Below are 20,872 nucleotides of genomic sequence, written 5' to 3'. Positions count from 1 at the left end.
CTTTATTTAGCCTAGCTGTGGTATGATAAGCTGAAGTTCATACAGTCTACTCTGACAGTATGAGGTATTCCCTCAGGGGAAATGAGAAATTATTCTGGCCTATTTATATGTGTGGGAACATAGGTGATATCAGCACGTGCCCTAGGCCTCATGCGCTATACATCTAGTGATAATAGCCTAAATCTTGTGGTTAGTAAATGACCTACTCAGGGATCTACTTGAGGAAAGTGAGGGCAGCTATTTCAGGGCTACAGAGTTGAAAAACCCCAGGAGCACAGAGAGGTGTGTGACAGGGCCTTTCCTATCTCTAAAATAGATGCAAGCAAAATTGGCTCAACCTGGATGTAGTTCATATGGATTGTTTGCATACTGTAATTCAGGTATCCAGGAAATGACTATGCTAAATTTCACACCAGTTTGGCCATGTGTAGTGAGCCCACTTGAAACTGACCCACTTTCTCTTTCTATAGTTCACAACACAGCCTTTGTTCACCCTCTAATAGTCCCAAACCTTTTTGGCTTCTGCCTCTTTAAAGCTTGATGTCTACTCGCAAGCCCTCCGCAAAGGTTGCACATCTAGTTTAACTTAAGAGCGATATTCCCTTCCCAGATCGTTTCAATTAAACAGTCTTCAAAGGCCTGAAGGGGTAAATCTATTCAGTATTACCAGTAGCACCTAGTATATGAAAACAATTGAGACAAATGTTCTTTTTCTGCATGTTAATCGTCTTTCAACCCTTGTAGGAAATCAGTTCCTGTTGCAGCTCTGACATGAGACTTGACATCCTCGAGTTCTAATTAATTCATCTATGAACACTGTAATGTTAATCATTTGAAGACAGAATAATCAATGTAAAATGACATTAATTCATTCACACCTGCAACCATTGTACAGATGCGACAGTGTTAAAGTATAAGCAATAAAAGCCTGATTAAAGTCAGATCGAGGTACCATTCAACTCAGTATAACCAAGATAATAAAATTCAACACTATCATTATGTCAGCAGCAAATATTTTATACGGGTGACAAACACACAAATGCTTCATGTACTGTATGTCAACAGCAGCTAATACATTTATTTGTAGGAGAATGCAGTTGGCAGATAAATGGTCCAGTACAAGTCAGTGGTTTAAGATAACAGTAACATGGATCAGTACAACAATCACCTTTTAAAAGGAAAAAAACAAAAAACACTGATCATCTGAAGATGATTGGAAAAAAAGACAATGATAAGTTAACATTGTTTTGTTCTATGTACAAAAAAAAAAATCCTTGGGACTATTTACAAAATCTGTACAGGGATGGAGAGGAGTCTTCCTGCTGTAAGAAACAGAAAAAAAAGTGTTAGTGTTAGGCACAGTTGCACGGTTTAATGTCATCTGATAAAGTGCACAAAAACATGGCTCATATATATATATATATATATATATATGTGTGTATAAATAAAAATTCTCTGTTCTGTTCCTTAACTATATGATTCTACAAAAACTAACAGTAGTTGACTTCTCACCTATAAACGATTGAGCAGGTTATTTTGAATGTCTTCATACACCTGGTTGTAGATCTCCTCTTTCGTTTTCAAACCATCCAGGTACTCTGCAACACAGGAAGTGCTCAGATGAGAAATGTTTTCATAACAAACACTGTCAGAATATTTCTGAACAAGCAGATTATACCCAATTTCAGAAAGAACATATGTTAAAAAAAAAAAAAAGAGAGAGATTAAACTAAATCAGCTGCAACATACCAATATGCAAGCTGCTGTCCTCCATCTCTCTCCTGTGCTTCAGGTACATGGGCCACACGTGGCCATCAAACAGGCCAGGAGGGTCGGGGACAGTGTACTGCCTTGTACTGAAAATGATAACACACAGTTAGAGAAAGTACACTTTCCATGACAGGATTTGATCATGAGAAAACGTGGGATTAAATACAACCAAATGTTTTCACATTCACTCACCTTCTCCTCGACTTGCACTCCTCATAGGGAATCGTGATGTAATAGCACTTGTTGAAAACATCCTGCAGGGGCCTGAAGGGGAGATGCACAAGGTGATGAACAAGGTCATCAGCAATGATACATAATGTCCTTGACTAAACCAGAGTAAAGGAGTATATTTATGCAACGGTTCCTGCTGTCTGTTATCTATATCTCTGCAGTATGCTCAACACTCATCCCTAGAACGCAGAATACCAATCACCCAGCACCCAGCTTTAAGTACAACTCAGAGAGCCTCTTACTGCTGAACCTCTTATCTTTAACTGCAGGACCTGCCCAAGTCTAAATACAGGGGTCCATGTACATGTGCCAATAGCAAGCATGCAAAAGTTACCACGTGACACTAAAGAAAAAGACACCGCCCATCATGTGTTTGTTGTCATGAATTTCTCAGAATTCACAAAAACCAAGATGGCCTGCTGCCCTTCACTGACAGTTCTGAGGTCACATTTAGAAAAAAGGATCTTTCACAGAATTAATTGCACAAATAGACACGTGCTAACTACACTTGTGTGGAAGAACTAACCACATTTCTTATTAATAAAAAACTGGATGATATTATTATTATCATTACAGATCCATGCAGGTCACTTGTGTGGGACAGTGCAACCAAGGTTGAAACTTCAGCTTTCTTAACGCTGTTCAAACAGTATAGAAATTGAGCCATCAGTTCCTCCAGGCTAGCACACACACACACACGAGTTAAACCACGTGAATTAAAAAAAAAATAAATAAATAAAAAATCTTACAGGTAGTTGTAGAGCAGGAAGCCCTCCACAATCAGGATATGGATCTGCTCATCAGGGTTGGCCACATCAGAGACAGAGGACAGAGTGACACCATGAGAACGGGCGAACTTCACAGGGTTCTCGATCCAGCCTTTTACTGTGTTAGTCATGGCCTCCATATCCAAAGCTGTGATCACTGTAGAGCAAGATCAATAGAAGAAAAGATGACAGAAAGGACAGATGGAAGATTAGAATAGAGACAAGCAAAGAATGTTAAATATCAGAAATGTGTTTGTTGTTTTTCTCCAAGTTACTGGAGGTTATTATCAGCTTAATTTTGATATTATGGTGGGCATGTGACTATAATACATGCAGTCTTGGGTGGTGGGAGTATATTACATTTAAGGGACAGGTATGTGAATGTAAGGTAAACAATGAGTCAATGGCAGTCCTCAGTGAAGTCTTACCATCCCATTGTCTAAAGCCGTCCTTCCCGACTTCTATCTGATCGGGTTTCTGAAATAACAGTCACCAATAAAACATTGCTGCAACCTCACAGCTCTGAACACATGCAGATCCCACTCACATGCCAGAGTATGGCCAAATGAGTGCACACACACACACGCTCACACACAAAAGGAGGAAAAAAGGTACATAGCAAGAGCATGCAAAAAATAAAGTAAGCAATTTACAAAAGTACATTACTCTAATAAAATTAGGAAAAAGAGAAGAAAAGGGAAATGCCAAAAATGTATATAATCTAAATGTGCTTAAGGGGATTGAGAACTGAAGAAATTAAGGAGGGTGAATTAATGCAAAGTTAACTGAGTTAAGGTGTGTTAGATGACTTAAGCATTAAGGAGAGACAACCAGGTAAAATAAACTACTTTGCATAGATATCAAATCTATTCTACATCTACAGTAGAGAGCAGAGTTTGGCAGGATGGGATGTAACTCAGGATAGCAGCCATTACTTTTCTTACATGCAAGCCTCATGCAGTGTTCATTGAAGAGAAAATTGAGGCAAACTATAATTTAAAACTCTAATTAACCATCTGCTAAAACTCACCTTGAAGAAGTCATCTTGGTGCACAACACAGCAGTTGGGCAAAGTCTTGATCAACTTATTTGTCAGGGTGGTTTTTCCACCATTAGTGACTCTGTGAATAAAAGTCAAAAAGTGATTAAAAAAAAACAAAAAAAACACATTGATTATCTCTTGCCAGCTACTATCACTTTTTAAAGCTAAATTATTTTGATTAGAAATAAATCAGTTGTGCCATCTTTCTGCCATAACAAATGTGGCGCCCTTTGTTTACATTTTATATTTAGTTAGTTATTTTAGTACATATATGAGAAAAAGTCACATGTAGCTAAAATACAGTTAACGAAAGCATAAATAATTGTAAGAAAATTTGGTGTGTGATGTGTGATTAAAAGTCGCACCGTTTTAGTAGAACCATGGGACAGAATAAAAAGCATTTGTTTCAACAAAATAAAATACATTTGTCATTTCATCATTTTAAAGTTAATATATAATGTTAACATTAAACTGTTTTTGGTTTGGGGCAACACTAATGTTACCTCTCCCTCCACTTTTGAAACGAGTCTCGCGATGAATTTTCAAATGTCCCGCTCGATTTATAACAACAAACCAGTCACACCGGACACGACTTTAGACCGGTGTAACAGCCCAGCCTTGCAACTTTCTGGCGGGCAGCTGATAACACACGCGGTTAAAGGGATAATAACTATCGACCAGAGACTATTACATAAATTGATAACTTTGCCCAAACCCCTACTTTGACTTAATATACCGACAGGAACAATAACATGATGGCACACAAGATCTTTTTAGTCAACTGTCTTATACAAACCGAGTAACTCCACTCAACAAATAGTAAGTCTAAACACAATAACGTCGCAGTATTTTAGATTACTACAGATGCTAGCAAACATTAAAAAGATTAGCAAACAACTGGCGGTTTGATTTTTAAAAAGAAAAACGTTAAACTTACCCGCCAATTCCTATAATGTATTTCATATTTTCGTCACTCCTCAACGGTGCAGCTCAACGTCGGCTGAAGAAACAGTCTTCAAGCTTACTTTTAACCAAAGGTCGAGAATAAAAAATCCCACAAATTAAGCTCTTCGGGGAGTTTTAAATTTAAAACCAAACACAGTTAAACTTTGCAGCTGCAGCTCTTCCTTCTAGGGCTCCATAGACTGTGCGCTCGAGGTACTCCCATTTATACCCAACTTGCGTCCTATTGCGTCACCACCGTTCTCGTGCTCGGACGTGGTCGCGCTTTTTTTCCACTCTGTACGTCGTCGCAGCAGCCAATCAGATCCGGCAAAGAGCTCCGACCACCAACCAATCACAGCCCGCAAACTTTCACACTGACATATTCGTCAGCAGCTTGTTGGTGTGTGTCACAGAGATGGAGGATCAGCAGGTAATCCACCTGATGATCACGCTGTTGTGGAAAACTACCACATTATTAAAGTAATTTATAACTATATATAAATATAGATACATAAATATATCTAGATATAGATATATATGTCCACATTTTTAAGTCATCCCTAAACATCTTAAAGTCAATACTATACTTTATAGCTTCTTACTGACAAGCACACACTTTATGTGAATATAGTCATATTGTAGTTGAGCTTATATGTGTTGGGTAAAGTGTATCAGAAGTGTGAGGGCAGTGTGAGCCCCTCTGTGAGTCAGTAAACTTGGGCCTGACTTTGAAGAGATCAGTCTAATGGGGACAGATGTCATCACATGTGAACCAGAATGATATACAGAACGCTCAGTGTTTTATTTCCTGCAACAAATCTTCTATCTGGCATAGTAATAGTTGGAGAGAATTATGTACAATGCATTCATTTTGGGTCATATACTGTGGAATATACTGTGAGTGTGTCAATATAACTCACCTGTACAATGTCTTCTTAAAATGCTACCTCCTTTCCAGAGCCTTGCTGTCTTTCCTGGTCAGTGCAACATGGATGTTTCTATTTGTGAGTCTGTGCACATGTGCAATGTGAATCCTGTCACAGCCTTCAGGGGTCAGGGGTCAACAGTCAGGGTCTCTCTCTCTCTGTCAGTATTAGCGTGTAAGGGAGAAGGGTGTGTGTGTGTTGGGGGGGGGGGTTGTGACGATCTTACACTGATGATGTCATAGCACAAGAGAGAAGTATTTCAGAGTCGTACTCAGCCCTCCTGATACGGTTACTTCACTCAAAAAAGGCAGCACCAAATTTAACATGTCCTTGAGTATATACATGTCTTCTTTCAGCTAGAGATGTGGCTTTTCTGCTTGACATTCAAACTTAAGAAGTCACTCTAGCAAAATGAGTTCAGGAGGTTGCTTAACATGTTCTGGTCAATTCTAAATTACTTAAAAATAGATTTTATGGAAAAAGAATAACAAAAGCTGCTGCCATGTTGACAGTAAATTCAAGACCAATAGTCATCGTCATGTTTTGATGACAGTCACATTTGCTTGATGAGCATTTCCAGCTTTTTTTTCTCCTTCCTGTGAAAACCTGTCCATCCCTCTTTGCTTTAAGAATAACAGGCATTCATGTTACACAGGTGGAACTAATGAAAGTTAATGAAATCTTTGCTCCCCAAATTATTGTAATACAGTGCAGCAATTATCGTTATTCGTCACACCTGTGTCAGAAAGTCAGAATGCCTGCTGTGTCTGTTCAGACCTATGAGAGCACTGCTCTGTTTTATTATACACCGTAATGTAGATGTATGCTATACATGCACATGCAGTCTTCATGATATGCTTATGTAATCCTTACAAGCTAACACCTTTTGAGTTACTATGACGAACAGCTGCCTGCTCACACACCCAGGTAAAAACTGAATATGAGGCTCTCAGTTTATCAGAAAATATTATTTTCAGACAGACTTAACAACATTATCTGGAACATGTGGTGTTATGATGTTAATGTGAAATTATTCGAAATTCTGGTGTGCACTGGGATTCTTATGTTCTTTTAAACCTGTTTTTTTCTTTATCATTTTTTAACCATATCTACAATATTTCTACATCCTGCAGAGCAAAATGTGTAATTGGCTTTTATTGGTAGATTTAGTTTTACTGAACTACTTCGATTTTGTCTCCATAACACACGGTCTCTAGTGGATAAAAGTCATAGGTGAAAGTTTGTAAGTATGGTTTCTCCAGGCCAATTTATGCATCTAAAGACTACAGATTACCTCTCTGTTTGAGTAAACAGAAAGTATAAAGGCAAACAACGTAGCAGAATTTGGGAGGAACAATTTATTCTGTTATATTTACAAGGCAAAAACAATCATGGCAATCTAGAAAGATGATAGATCATCTTTCCCATTTAAATCTGAGCAAACATTTTACAGCAGATAAATGGAAGGCAAATAAATTGTATGTTTATTGTGCTTTTATAGTCAAAATGAACATGTTGATTTTTGTAAAGTTCACATCAGCCATTTATATGCAAACCTTGCTTTTGATATTGGATGTAATTTGATATAGCGAACCTATAAATGGAAAGGCTGTACTTTACATTCCTTTACTTATTCTGGATTTCCTTTGAACATTTGGTTCAAAAATAGGCACTCAGTTCACCCAACAAACTACAAACAGAGAAACCTTCCCTCAAAGAATGACAAACTGTGGTTGCTGTGCTAGGACAGCTCCATCGTGGATGATAAATAGTTGATGTAACTGCTCAGTTTTGGTGTCATGACACCCTACAAGGCTAACCTTTTCTCAAACATCCACGCACTAAAAAGGCAACAGAACAAGAGGAAAATCAGAACTGAAATGGCACTTTAGAAACAGACATTTCATGAGTCCTATTTTCTTTACCAAAGAAGCGTATGCCGTACTAACATACAATACAACTGCATGATTCAGTCATGCTCCTTTACAACAACACAAATACATTTAAGAGGACTCATCACCTCCCAATCTATCACAGTCTATGCTTCAAAAGTTATGCGACGACCAAATCCAGCAGTGCACAACAATATCAACAGGCAATACAAGTATGTAGTTCTTTACAAAAATAAAAATTTCTTACTCCTCTGCTCTCCTGCTACAATAAGTTGACTGACTTGCGAACAAATGGAAGACGAGATAAAAATCAAGGAATCTCCAGAAAATGTCCAATCCATACTGCATTATGCATGCAAACAAACAATATAAATGATCAAATGAGACCCCACCCCAAGCTACATTAAGGTCATCCATCTGTATTAACATCAACCTTTCTTAGCCGTGACCTTCCTTTTAGAGGCCACTTAATATCTGATACAGTCAGTGGTAATGAAAATGATCTGTGCGAATTAAAGTAAAATGTACATCTTAAACTCAGTGTTGTCTAATGCACACTTGGAACACAAGTGCCCGGAAAATCACTGAAATCCTGATCACTGTCAGGATGTAGTTTATTATAAATGATCTCAACACTTTATGTTTAAGGTGTACATTTTAGAAACTGTGTAAAAGAACCATATGTGCAATATTTGTGTATTTTGTCCGGATTATAGTCACTTTCATACAGATTACATTCATTATTCTGTATGTTTTGTATTTTGAGGGTTAGTATTTTTCTTATTAAGAATAGATAGCGGTACTAATAGTGATACTAAAATCTAACTAAATCACATACAGTGCATGTCCATGTAATGTATGAAATCTGTTTATGTGACCACAATCATATGCTACAAAATAGACAAATATCACTTCTCCATCTACAAATAATTTACAACACATATGATTCTTCTTCTTTTTCAGCAAATGGAAATCATGTCTCCCCTTTTTACACACAAGAAGACTGAGGCACATCATAACACAAGGTACAGTACAGATGGAAGGGCACAGAGGAAACTATCACAGAGCAGACGGGATCAGAAAAAACAGTATCAAATGATCCCTATGTCAGTGAATGTTAGTACATTTTAACATTTTCAAAATGTCAGTACAGCATATGAGAGAGTTTGGAAAGACCTTATGATACAGCAGTTATGAGGCAAAAAATAACGATGAAGGCATCTGGATCGACTGGAATACTGTCGTTGTTATATACACATTATACTGACACAGACCAGGATGAATATAAATGTGTGTGACCGCTGCGGTCTGGTGAACTCACACAGACCCAAGCTCGACATTTGTTACATCAGTGACATTGCTGTTTAACATCTCTGGTCCTGTCAAGTTACAATATGTGCACACATCCCTCCTGTCAGGCTAAAATGTTGTATCTCCAAGTAACTCATAAAAACACCCTGGAATTTAGGCTGACAATCCAGTTGACGTACTCTGTTACTAACAAACTTCAGAATCGTAGAAACCGAGAGACAAGCCTGTAACCTGTCGACTGATATTAAGACATGAGAGAAACAACTAGTGTTTCACTAAATGTTGCAAAAATGTCTTTCTTTTTACAGTTTTAGTTAATTTTGTTCGATTTTTGAGAGAGAATTTCTGTCCATGTCCTGGCCTTACAGAGCCTCATGACGATGCAACATTTCAATATGAGCTACTCACGAGGTCATACCACACAGCAGGGTAATGAATTGATGTACTCAGCAACAGTTTCCATTAAGAAACAAGTTCTTGCAAACTAAGCTCGAAAGAGCAGCTTCTTCCCTCATACACTTAGAAGCTGGGTATATAAACCTCTCTGGGAGAAAGAACGAGGGGGTTCCAGACAGAGGGAATAGAGATGGAGCATTCACCATTTTGATTGGAAAGTGATGGCACAAATCTTCAGCTGGATGTTGATAAAACAAGGAAGCATATATAGACTTCTGCTTCTTATGGGTATAAATCAAAGGCTTCATGCTCCACACTTCTGTCGCACCCTGCATGAAGAGAGGAAAAATGTTTGTGGATGATGATAACAAAACAGGACAATAAATAAAAAATGAAAAAAAAACATGTTACCCTTAAGGCTAAAGTTAAATATAAACATTAAAAACAAGTATCAAAATCAAATTCAAACTAATAATTCCAAGAAATATGTACATGCAACTTTGTCTACGCCTGATCCTTTTTTTGTACAGAAACTGTCTTTAGTAACAATATCATTTTGAATACAGTGTTACGGAAAATAATTTTGTTTGTAAATTTAAAATTCAGCATTTTTAAAATCAATCACATGTTGCAATCAAATTCTGAATTTAATGAAATGAAGACCTTCCTGACTTTGCCTATCTGTTCAATTTGTTGATCCTGATCTAAAAGGATCTTCTCAGATGAACTCTGGAGTTATGTGAAGGCACCATTTAGCCTATAGAGTTTTAACTTCTTTTTTATACTGCAAGGCCAAGAATGACTCCTGTACACTGCTTATTGTTTTAAATCAATATAATATCAGTTTTATGTATTTTTATCATCAGCGTCTCAGTCTTATGACCGTTGACCAAGACAGACTCAGTATATCTTTCAGCCAGCTGGTATCACCCAGCTCTTACTGTAAGTAGCTCATTAACACTCAGTAGAGTGCAGTGGATACGACTTATTTATGGTTGCTGTTTGCTGCAGTCTATGAAAATGTTATTCATATCATGCAGCCTTTGTTTCATCAGCTTTTGTAAGGACATCTCCCTCCAGGACGTTTGCTGTGTGTTAATTCGACTACAAGCTCATGCTGTGCAGCAAAAAAAGACTCTTTAAAACAACAGAACGTTTTGAATTCTTGCAGGGATCCCAAAGATTCAAAAGATATTGCACCAATAGTTTCAGGCTGAATTTTGGGGAAATGTGTATGAAATGATGCACAACACCAGTCTAAGTTTAAATATTTCACTCAGTGTAATTCACATAAACGATATACTCTGGCTTAAGTGAAAAGTTGCTGCAAGCTAATAAAGAAAATAAATGTAATCCTGCTACACAATGTGAAAGATGTTCTAAGAAACCTTTGCTCATCGCTGTATAATGTATAATCAGGCAGAGGGAGCACACTGAAGAGAAGAAAAGGGCATTCAAAAGAAGCTACTCTAAAAGCTAAAAAGCCACTTCATGTAATGGCTGGGCATCAGTGTGAAAAGGTTTGCTAAACATTACCAACTTCAGGTACTCAGATAACCTTCCCTGACAATGGAGGAATATCAGTTGGTCAATGCAAATCTGAATATGAATGGTTAACAGGTTAACAAATAGAGTTACACCCCTATCTGCCCCAACTCACACCCTGCACAAACAACTACAAATCCTTCACCTCCACATTCACTCTGTCCCCAACAACGCTCCAGATCAGATGAGCATCTAAAGGAGTAGGCATAGTTTTTTCTCCACTGGTCATTGTGCGAATGCAAATGTAATGAGTCCCATTTGTCTAATGAAGAATAGATGCACCTAATCATCCTGTTATTGTGCAAAAGATTATAATATCACATTGCATATTCACACATTGTCAATATTCAGTTACTCATATTCATTTCTGCTCAACTTCAACTTGTTATTAATTGACAAGGTGTGTTTCCCATGCATGTGTCGCTACATGCACAATTTTACTGAAAATGGATAAATCTGAATTCTTACTAAATGTATGTTATACAATCTAGTGTAACAAAGAACTTGCAAGTAAACAGCAAACACGTGCACTGAAATATGTGATTCTGATCTGTACTGAAATATATATGAAAAACAATATACTAGGAAGTGTAATTACTCACTATTAAGGTGGTAATGTAACCTGGTGGATCCATTTCAGAGCACAGAGCCACCTTGTGGCTAATATAAGAAATACAGAGGTGGAGTATATTGTCCTCACCTGCAAATCATGGTCCTTCTCATAACCCTTGATCTACAATCACTGACTTTGGCCTGGAAATAAGAAAAAAAGAGAGCTTTATAAAAAAGATGGAATGATGACAGTGTGCCAGAAACTGATGAATGTCCCCAACTAGTTACTCGTCTAATGTGAATTCATGACAGACGACCAGTACCTCTCAGACTTTTTAATTGGCTCCTGTGGGACTGACTGATGCTGCTCCTGCTGTCTCTGCTCCTGCTCCATCCTACACACACATATGCACATGAACACAAAGAGGGAGGGAGAGAGAGAGAGAGAGAGAGAGAGAGAGAGAGAGAGGGAGAGAGAGTTATTGTAGGCAGTTGGGCTGATGCCCATTTGGTTTGCCAACTGGTTTAGAGTAAGTGCCTAAACCATAGTTCACTTTGAGTGCAATTCTTTATAGGTAATATCTATGTGCAAGTGATAAATGAAAGATATATTTTACCTTTCCCGCCGGGCTTTAATCCTCTCCTCGTCAAATCTGAAAATGAGTAAGAGTGTAATGTTCCCAATTCACACAGTAAATCCTAACACCTAAGCCATTTCCATTAAATTAGAATAGTAATCTTATTTTACATTTATTCGAATAAGATCACAGTAGACTTGTTCTCCATTAGATTAACATGAATAATCATTTTCCGGTAAGACATACAGCAGGAGTATCTGCCGCCTGGAGGCTGAGATTCACTCCTGCAGCTCATTTTCTCCATCCAGTGGTCAAAGACACTTACTGCACCACACACTCCGGGACATGGACATGCTCCATGGGGACGATCTCTGCCAGTTCATCCAGGCTGTGGACATACTGGATCTTATTCATGAACTTCACACTGTGTGATGGCGAGACAACAACAAGACAACAACAGTTACAGTGGTTACATTATTGAAGTCATGAACAGATGAGCACAAACGGACCGACACATGAAACGTCTTTACAAACATGGAATAACATTTCAACAATGTTCTAGGCACTCTGTGTCACTGCCAAAAAATTTAAGTGACTTAATTATGTATGACAGGGATATTTATATCTAAAAGCCCGGTCCAGCCTTCATCAGTTTACTGTGATTAGTACCACAAAAAGCACTTTAACTTGTGTACCAGGTTTTGTGGATTGCCCACTCTGAGGTATAACCATTCAGTTGTTGTTTCTGTGTGCATCACCTGATAAAGGGCCGAGAGATGGCGAGGACAGTGCGTATGAACCACGTGGGATGAGCGATGACCAGAGACTTCAGGTTCTTCCTCAATCTGCCGTCACAACGCAAATAACAAGTCCATTCAGTCAGCGGAGAGGGGGCAGTGTTTACAAGTTTAAGATGAGCATACAATGTAGTTGTAAGTATTATGAAATGTTTTATACACAGGACACAAATCAATATGATGGAGCAATTTTTTTTTTCTGCAGTTTTTCTTTTTCTCACCTTCTGTCAATCATCTGGTAACATTTCTTGAGCCAGCTGATCCCAGGCATCTTACTCCGAGGAGTGGCTCCGTTCATGTAGATGATCAGGTAATCTTCAGCCACAAGCATCTCCAGACTGCTCACCACATACCTGGAGAAGAGACGAGGGAAACAGTGACTTCAAAACAGTTGTACGTAAGGGTAAAGCATCGTGAAAGGACTTTAAGACATGTAAAAGGACTGGGAACAAAAAAACAATAAAAAACACAAGAGTGGGACATGCCGATATGAATCCAAGCCCTGTGTATTTCCAACAAGATGATCCTAACTCAGTATTTTCTGATCTGGGAGCCTCTATGCACCAAGACGTTCAGTAATCCATTCATGTACGACATCGAACCCTTTACTTGAAAAATAAAAGGCAGCCATGTGAAACTCACAGGAAGAGGTTTTCCATGATGTAGTGATAGTCTGGACAGCTGCTGTCAGGCAGGTAACAGGCAGAGAACACAATGATGGCATTGAGACCTTCTCCATAATAACCTGATGAGAGAGAGTTTCAGTAAATCATGAATACTGTTTCAGCAACAACAGTGACATACGTCTTTTACATGTAAACTCAATAACACATCTTAAAAGTTAAAGGTTGCATGTTTTAGTCCATATAACACAATGTTTGTGTATTACTAGAAACCATCAGATTGATTTCTGCCCTTTCACTGACCTCCGTGTGTGATGACCCGCAGGTAAGGCCTGATGACCTGCATGTCAATACGATGCTCCTGTTCTCCGATGATCACTGTTCTCCAGAGGCGTCCGTTGTTGGTGTTCCCGTCCTCACCCACGTCTCCTGACCCGCCGCCGGGACCTGCTTTGGCTGAGGCCACCGGTGTGTCATCTGAACAGATACAAACCCAGATTGGGTGTAAATTCCTTTTCAAAGAGGTTTTGATCGGTTAAATTCAGATTACCTTTAGTCTCAATCTAAGGATTTAGATTAACTTTAATTCAGGATTAGAACTCAAATTTGTGGTGACATTTTGAATTGGACTGAACATAGTTTGGAAATAATATGTTATTATAATATGTAATGAAAGGGGTTAAAACAGCAAATAAACCAGCATATGTATTTTTAACCCCTGACCTTCCCACTCCAATTCATTGCCATTGGTGATGAACTCCAGTGAGTCTGTCTCGTCTGGAGTATCGATGTCATCAACATTAATGTCCAGGTCATCTGGCGTGTCCAGGAAGTCATCTGACAGCAGAGAGCCCTCGCTCTGATCCAGGGAGAGGTTCATCTCCGGGGCAAGCAACGTACGGCGTTTACGGTGGGATGAGGACACACCGCCGCCTCCTCCGGGTGGGCTCACATTCAGGGAGTTAGGGGGAGCTACAGCAGCAAGACCAGGTGAGGAGAGGAGAGGAGAGGAGAGGAGAGGCTGTAACTTAAATCATGAAGCAGGGTTTCCAATCAGCGATCATCCAGTGGTCAGTGTTACTTACACGCTCTGTCGTCTGTGAGACCACAGGAGGAATCCATGTCTCCGTACTCTGGTAGTGGTCTGGAGGGAAATACAGATAACAAGTACTGAGTTTGTTGAGTACAATATTATATATTTTAATCATCAGGGTTCAAACAATCATGATTTGGCCCACTTACTGGGACCTAAAATAAAAGTAACTATAGCTTTTGGCTAATATATATATATTTTTCTGATCTCTGTTCTTCACCATGTACCATGCTTGTCTCTAACTTTGGCCTCACAACACTGTAAAATGCAACCTAGTGATTAGGATGGTGCTCAAAGGGCCAGTCAGGGCATGGGAGTTGTCACTGATCTGGCTAAGCACTAAAAAGAGCGGCAAGCAAAAGAGGATACAGATGGTAATTAACGTCTCTCTGGGGAGAGATGAAGATTACATGGCTGCCGGGCAGGGTGTGAGGCAGAGCAGAGAGGGGGAAAGGGGAGGAATAGGAGACAAAGAATGAGTGGAAGAGAGGGAGGAAGAACTCCTCTGTGTGTCACTGCATACAGACAAAGTTGTGAAGCTCTGTTTCTCTTCACACTGCAAGTTATTTACCGTTGACACCCCACACAGACTAGAAGTCCAAATGTTCCTCTGCATATACTCATGTGTGTGTGTTTGTGTGCTGACGTGTGTTTATTTGTATGGAAGCAAACTACGCACATTATGACGGATGTGCTTACACATGCATGTGTTGTTTTGTGCCTATCAGCAACAACACCGAGTTACAGTTGTACAGCTAAATGGTAAAAAAAAAAAAGAAAAAAAAAAGATGCAGAGAGCTACAGCGCAGTGTTTTTCAGCAGAGGCGGTTTTAGCTGCATTCCTGTGAAAGCCAACTGCTTCATCCACCCATCTGCAGGAGGACAGTGTGTGACAGTGTGTGCCCCATCCTGAGCCAACAACACTGGCTTTAGCCCAGAGAAACAGGCACTGACGAACGGTCTGAATCTGTTCCCTGGGGACCCCTGCAGTGATTTATAGTCCACCGCTTCCTTTGTCAGAAATGAAGCCATTTCTATAAACACAACAGACTGATGTGGATTTCTTATTTTAACAAAAGCTAGATAATCTCTTTTGTTCCTGTTTATGGCCGCATTGTCCTTCATCTACAAACATCAATATCAGGATGAACCAATGATGCTTACCTTCTGGAGAGAGTACAAGGGCTGCTTTTGTCAAAGCCGATTCAAATGAGCTTTTAAACCTCACACACCTTTATATTTGGTTTGCTTACTCATTCCCTGTCCTCTCAGCTGATAAGAGACAGGCCGGAGTAGAGCATCTCTCTGCGGCTACCTTAATAATCCATTTGCTGCTGGCTGTTCCTCCGCCTCTGTTTGTCTTTAACCAAAACCTGCCACCATTTTCCTGGCGATGCTGACTGCTATTGCGTCACATGACGTAGCCTGAGACCATTTACAGACAGACGCTGCACCTGCTCCCTGGCTTCCTGCCTCCCCATCTGACAGAGGAGGGAGGAGGGAGGAGGGAGGAGGGAGGAGGGAGCCCAGCGCTAACTATCATCACACTTCTCTTGTGCGCTGTTCCTGCCCAGCAAGCTCCTCATTTAAACCTCTGAACATCAAATTCCTCTCCTACGCTTTCTAAATCCTTATGAATTTCTATGGTGCGCTTTTCTTTTTCCTTCATTTATCTTTCTCTCTGTTTCTGCTCCTGCTGTGGCAGATCGTTGATCAGCCGTCTTATTGCAGAGCCTTTCACTGTGAACATGAAGTCAAATGTCGCACTCTGCAGTTATTAAAACCTTCAGCTACGATCTACACAAATCCATTGATGCTTGGAAAGCAGAACATAAACAAGATAAGGCTGTCAAGTATCACTGTGTCAATATTACAAAAATATTCAGTAACATAAATATCACTGAACTGGAAGTAATATTATGCATCTGGCTCATAAAGTTAATTGGCGATTCATGACTAATTAAATGCATAATTAATCCTAAATAATGAGATATTCACCCACAAACTAATATGTACCGTTTTTTTTTTACCATTTTTTTTACTTAGTAGTCTCAACTTTCAGCATCAACCACTTGCCTATATTTGACATCAGTAGGACAGAATAGATGATGACCAATAGAAAATAAAAGGATCCCACCTGGGAAAGTCTTCATCCTGCCACTCGTCTTTCACTTCCATGTTCTCCATTCGTAGAGTTGCCTCTGTCGTGCCCATCCCTCGGAGAGGAGAGCAGGGGCCTGCAGGTGTGAAGAGAAATATTTATTAATGAACACCATTCACAACAACAGATGAAAACTGTCAGGTAACTCGAGGGTACTGACTTGACAGTGAGCTCAGCGGTTGCACCGCAGGGACACGTGGTTGACTTAAATGGAAAAGGGAACAGTCAGCATTGTAGGAGGATTTTTGTCCAAATAATTTGCTCTCTTTCATTACAATTTGTGGGCTGCAAACGCTGTTGGTCACATGGGTTTTACCCCCCTGCCCACAGGAGCACATGTGAGAGGCATGTGACTGACTCGGGCAGAGCCCATTTTCTGGGCTCCACTCTCCTCAAAGTCAAATATTACGTACAAATTTGCTCCTTGGTGGAATTCAAGAGGCCAGTGTGGAGGACGACTTTCAGGCCTAATCCTCCCTCACTGCTCCTTAATCCTAGCTCACTGATGTGACTGCTGCCTTTTTGATCTCTAGTCACACTCAGGTTTTATGTCAACAATAGTATTGAAAGAAAAACTTCACTTCAGATCTAATAATGGAGAATTTACATAGTGATACTTTGGGCAATACAGTGACTGATTGCATAATGAACAGTGTGACTAGGATGCACCCCTCTCCTCTAAATTACAGGAGTAATTCAGTACACAATAGTAACACATCAATAACAGCAGAACTGGTCTGCTTTAGCTGTGAACGGTGGGAGAGGAACACTGTGACTGTTTAATTGGACCTAACATCCTGTTGTCTCTGTAGTTCTGCATGCAGTGGATTTTTACGATATAATTGCTAAGAGTGCAGCGGTTCTGGTGGTTTTGGCAGCGACACTCGTGGCTGAGTATAAACTGGAGGGCAGCCATGTCTCACACAGAGGAAATCATTCATTTCCACAGGTCCTATATTACACACGAGGAACAAAGCAAACATGAGATTGCAGCATGTGGTCAAATCCACTATGGAACTACACACTCTTGTTTGTAGCAGGTCAAAGTCATCTACTATCAAATGTGACAACAATCCCAAAAGAGAAAGTGGTGGAAAAAAAGAAAATGGTGCATGATGAAAAGAGACTAAATCATTATCAGTTATTTCTCAAAAATGATGAGGTTTCTTCTTCACACCACGTTTGTACATTTTGACAGCTGGAAAAATCATGAAATAGTAATTGTATGTGAAATTTTTCAATTAACCATTTAAAGATTTCTACAAAATTGTTTTATGGACAAACTGACCATTGCCTGAAGACAAATATGGACTATATTTATTTAATATTATACTATATTTATTGTATTTATATGCATCTATAACCCATTACATGTCATTTAAAGACTCAGTTCCTGTACAAGTGCTGTCCCCTGTCAACCCACTCATTTTGAATGAAAATCTACTAAATGAATTGGAGCCAAATATGCAGCACCACAAATTAAAATGGTCCCACAGCCTTTCTAGGTCATCGCAAATGGAACAGTCAATAGAGAAAAAAAGAGCAAATGGATTTCATGTGTAAGTGGACATCCAATGTCTAGTCAGTGCAAGGTGTAAATAGTGCAAGCAGATTAGAAATGCAAGGACATTAAATCAGTGGCTATACTCACATGAGCGGTACGAGATCCCCTGAAAACCTCTCACTGGTCCGTGCCTGTGATTCCTCCCTTCCTCCTCAGTCACAGATGGATGCAAGGATTCAAAGGGAGTAAGTCCTGATCTTCCCTCACCAACAGAAAAGCATGGGTCGGGCTGAAATCTCTCCTCGCCCTCTCTGTCTTTGACTAATTCACATGCACACACACACTCACGCACAGACACAGTTGTACAGTGTCCTCGATGTCTGCTACTAGCCAGCAGCAGGTGTCTGAAGACAGGGGGCACCTCTGTGCTGGGCTCCCCCCCTCCTCTCCTCCGCCTCTGGCCACCTTTGTTGGGGAAAGACTGGCCGTGAAGAGCGAGCCGACAGCCTGCCTCTCAGCTCCTACAGCCACACCACCAAGACACAAAATTCCTTAAATGAGACTACATCTGCTCTGGCAACACGATCTCACTCTCTATCTCATCCCCTTTTCTCTGCTTGTGGCTGGAGCATCTTTTTCCCCTCACCTCAAAATCAGTTCAAACCCTCTCATCTGTGTCCTGATCCCTCAATGGAAGCAGCTTATTGATCCCTACAACAACTTGGAGAAAAATGAGCACCAGTCTCTGTGTCCCTTCACTCCATTAGATAACCCTGCTGTGGTTTTCACTGGTCCTCTATGTGGCTGCTGTTCCCTGGCAACAGCATCTCTCCCCATCCATGGCATCTCCCCTCCCTCTCTGTCTCCTCACCCCAGTATCTTTCATACCTACTCTACCCCAACTCTCCCAACACACATTAATTATTCAGCCCCTTACTTCATTTGTACCCAACCAATCATATCGTCCCTTCAGTTTCCCTGCATAGGATGCTAACTTATTCTGCATGTTCCAATAACAGGTCTCTTTCTAATTTAGTTTTTTTGTGCGTCTGATGTAATCCTATATGTCCCGGTAGTAATAATTATCAATAGGTTTATATTATTATCTGAACTTCATTTTTGTCTGGAGTTATGTGCCGCTCCTGATGTGCTGCCTTTTAAGAACTCAAGGTCATTTTTACCTTATTAGCCATCTGTAAGATTACGATTTGCAGGTAGTTAATTGCAACAGTGACAGCGCTGCTGAAAGTGATGTTCTATTAAAATATGTTGCCAACAGACTCATTACTTGGTAGTTTGGTTTACATTAGATTTCATCTCTATAGTCGGTGCAAGCGTGACTGACATTTAGCAGATACTGCAGGAGAATATACAAGTGAAGCGAGAGGATTCACTTCCACCTACTTCCGGATTCGCTTACACTTATTTTTATTTTTATTATTTTTTTTAGGTAGGGTACATGAGGATAATTTTAGCATTATGTTCTTAATTTTGATTTAAACACAATCTTATAAATTGACAAAATGTTTTTTGTTGTTGTCTATTTAGTTTTAATGAAGTGAGTGATAATCCTCTTTACTTTCTGTTCTTCATTCCTTTTCATTGTTCAGTGTTTCTAACTATCTTGTGATTTTTAAATCATGTCACAGATCTGAAATTACACATTGACATTGGGCGCATTTGTTAATAATAATATAATAATAACCAATTCGCTGCAGTGGTGAAATGTAACTAAGTACATTTACTAAAGTACTGTAATTAAGTTGGCTACAAACTTGAGGTAACCTACTTCTACTACATCTGAGTATTTTCTTTTCAAGCTACTTTATATTTAGACTTTACAACAATTCAGAGGGAAACATACTTTTACATGCAATTTTTGCTGCAGATTTTATTACACCTTACAAATTAAGATTTACATACAAAAATATGGAGAGTTTATAAAACATGATGCTCATAAATTAAACTACCCAACAGTATCTGAAATTAATGCTGAAATCATTTGTTGATTGACTTAATTGATTTAATTAGTTTCTCGGATGTAAGGATTTGCTGCTTTTTCAATGAATGACTTTAATTATTTTTAATTATTTAAAAAAATAAATTTTAGGGTTATGAAGGTTTCGCCTAAATAAATGCAAAATTCCTTTTATACGTAAACATACTTGGCCAGTAAAGCTGATTTTGAATACAGATCCAAAACAAGTGTAAGCTGTGTAAGGTCCACAGAAAGAGCATTTCAAATCAATGCCATTTCTTATCTTTTGCAAACAGAGTGTTGTTGGATCGCAGGGATGAAGAACACCTCTAAGTTTGTTTGTCATCAAGTATCTCAAAGCTTTTCTTCAACTGGATATTTGAGGCAAACCTTCCCCAGTAATGAGAAACATACAGGACAATGTCTTTCTGAAAGAGGGATCCAATCTTATGTTCTGGGTTGAAGGGTTGGATTAAAAAAAAAATTAATTCATTACAATAGCAAAAACTGGCAAACTGACTCCACCACTGAGAGAGAGAGAGAGAGAGAGAGAGAGAGAGAGGGAGAGAGAGAGAGAGAGAGAGAGAGAGAGGGAGGGAGAGAGTGAGAGAGAGAGGGAAGGAGAGAGAGAGTGAGTGAGGGATGGAGAGGAGAGAGAGAGAGAGAGGGAGGGAGGGAGAGAGAGGGAGGGGAGAGAGAGAGAGAGAGAGAGAGAGAGAGAGAGAGAGATCTAAGTCTTGTGTTACGCAGTTCCGGTGTAT

At 39.5% G+C, this 20,872-nt stretch overlaps 2 protein-coding genes across 6 annotated transcripts; both read right to left on the bottom strand.

Annotated features, from left to right (window-relative positions):
• Positions 1-996: 996 nt before the first annotated feature.
• Positions 997-4,986, bottom strand: LOC111223762 (nicotinamide riboside kinase 2-like). 3 transcript variants are annotated; one of them, XM_022748136.1, is made up of 8 exons: positions 4,748-4,986; positions 3,799-3,889; positions 3,197-3,245; positions 2,751-2,925; positions 1,963-2,034; positions 1,750-1,856; positions 1,513-1,598; positions 997-1,319 (listed from the first exon to the last, which is right to left on the bottom strand). In XM_022748136.1, exons 1-7 carry the CDS (start codon positions 4,771-4,773, stop codon positions 1,513-1,515), a joined length of 606 nt encoding a protein of 201 aa, XP_022603857.1. In that variant the 5' UTR covers positions 4,774-4,986; the 3' UTR covers positions 997-1,319. The 3 variants fall into 3 exon arrangements, with proteins under 3 accessions (XP_022603857.1, XP_022603783.1, XP_022603935.1); XM_022748062.1 differs by having other exon boundaries at positions 997-1,322; positions 4,748-4,982; XM_022748214.1 differs by lacking the exons at positions 3,197-3,245; positions 4,748-4,986 and having other exon boundaries at positions 997-1,322; positions 3,799-3,884.
• A 2,046-nt stretch (positions 4,987-7,032) lies between these two features.
• LOC111216649 (caytaxin-like) lies at positions 7,033-18,345 on the bottom strand. 3 transcript variants are annotated; one of them, XM_022738244.1, is made up of 13 exons: positions 18,281-18,345; positions 16,606-16,705; positions 14,461-14,519; positions 14,099-14,347; positions 13,679-13,852; positions 13,395-13,497; positions 12,974-13,105; positions 12,714-12,800; positions 12,281-12,379; positions 11,995-12,030; positions 11,701-11,772; positions 11,526-11,578; positions 7,033-9,609 (listed from the first exon to the last, which is right to left on the bottom strand). In XM_022738244.1, exons 2-12 carry the CDS (start codon positions 16,680-16,682, stop codon positions 11,545-11,547), a joined length of 1,122 nt encoding a protein of 373 aa, XP_022593965.1. In that variant the 5' UTR covers positions 16,683-16,705; positions 18,281-18,345; the 3' UTR covers positions 7,033-9,609; positions 11,526-11,544. The 3 variants fall into 3 exon arrangements, with proteins under 3 accessions (XP_022593965.1, XP_022593974.1, XP_022593982.1); XM_022738253.1 differs by lacking the exons at positions 16,606-16,705; positions 18,281-18,345 and adding an exon at positions 15,633-15,892; XM_022738261.1 differs by lacking the exons at positions 16,606-16,705; positions 18,281-18,345 and adding an exon at positions 15,701-15,892.
• Between the last annotated feature and the right edge of the window lie 2,527 nt (positions 18,346-20,872).

This window comes from Seriola dumerili, unplaced genomic scaffold, assembly GCF_002260705.1.
Source record: "Seriola dumerili isolate Sdu_G_001 unplaced genomic scaffold, Sdu_1.0 BDQW01000002.1, whole genome shotgun sequence".
Taxonomy (NCBI): domain Eukaryota; kingdom Metazoa; phylum Chordata; class Actinopteri; order Carangiformes; family Carangidae; genus Seriola; species Seriola dumerili.
The sequence above is the reverse complement of the archived record's forward strand: the minus strand, read 5'-3'. Positions and strand labels throughout refer to the sequence as shown.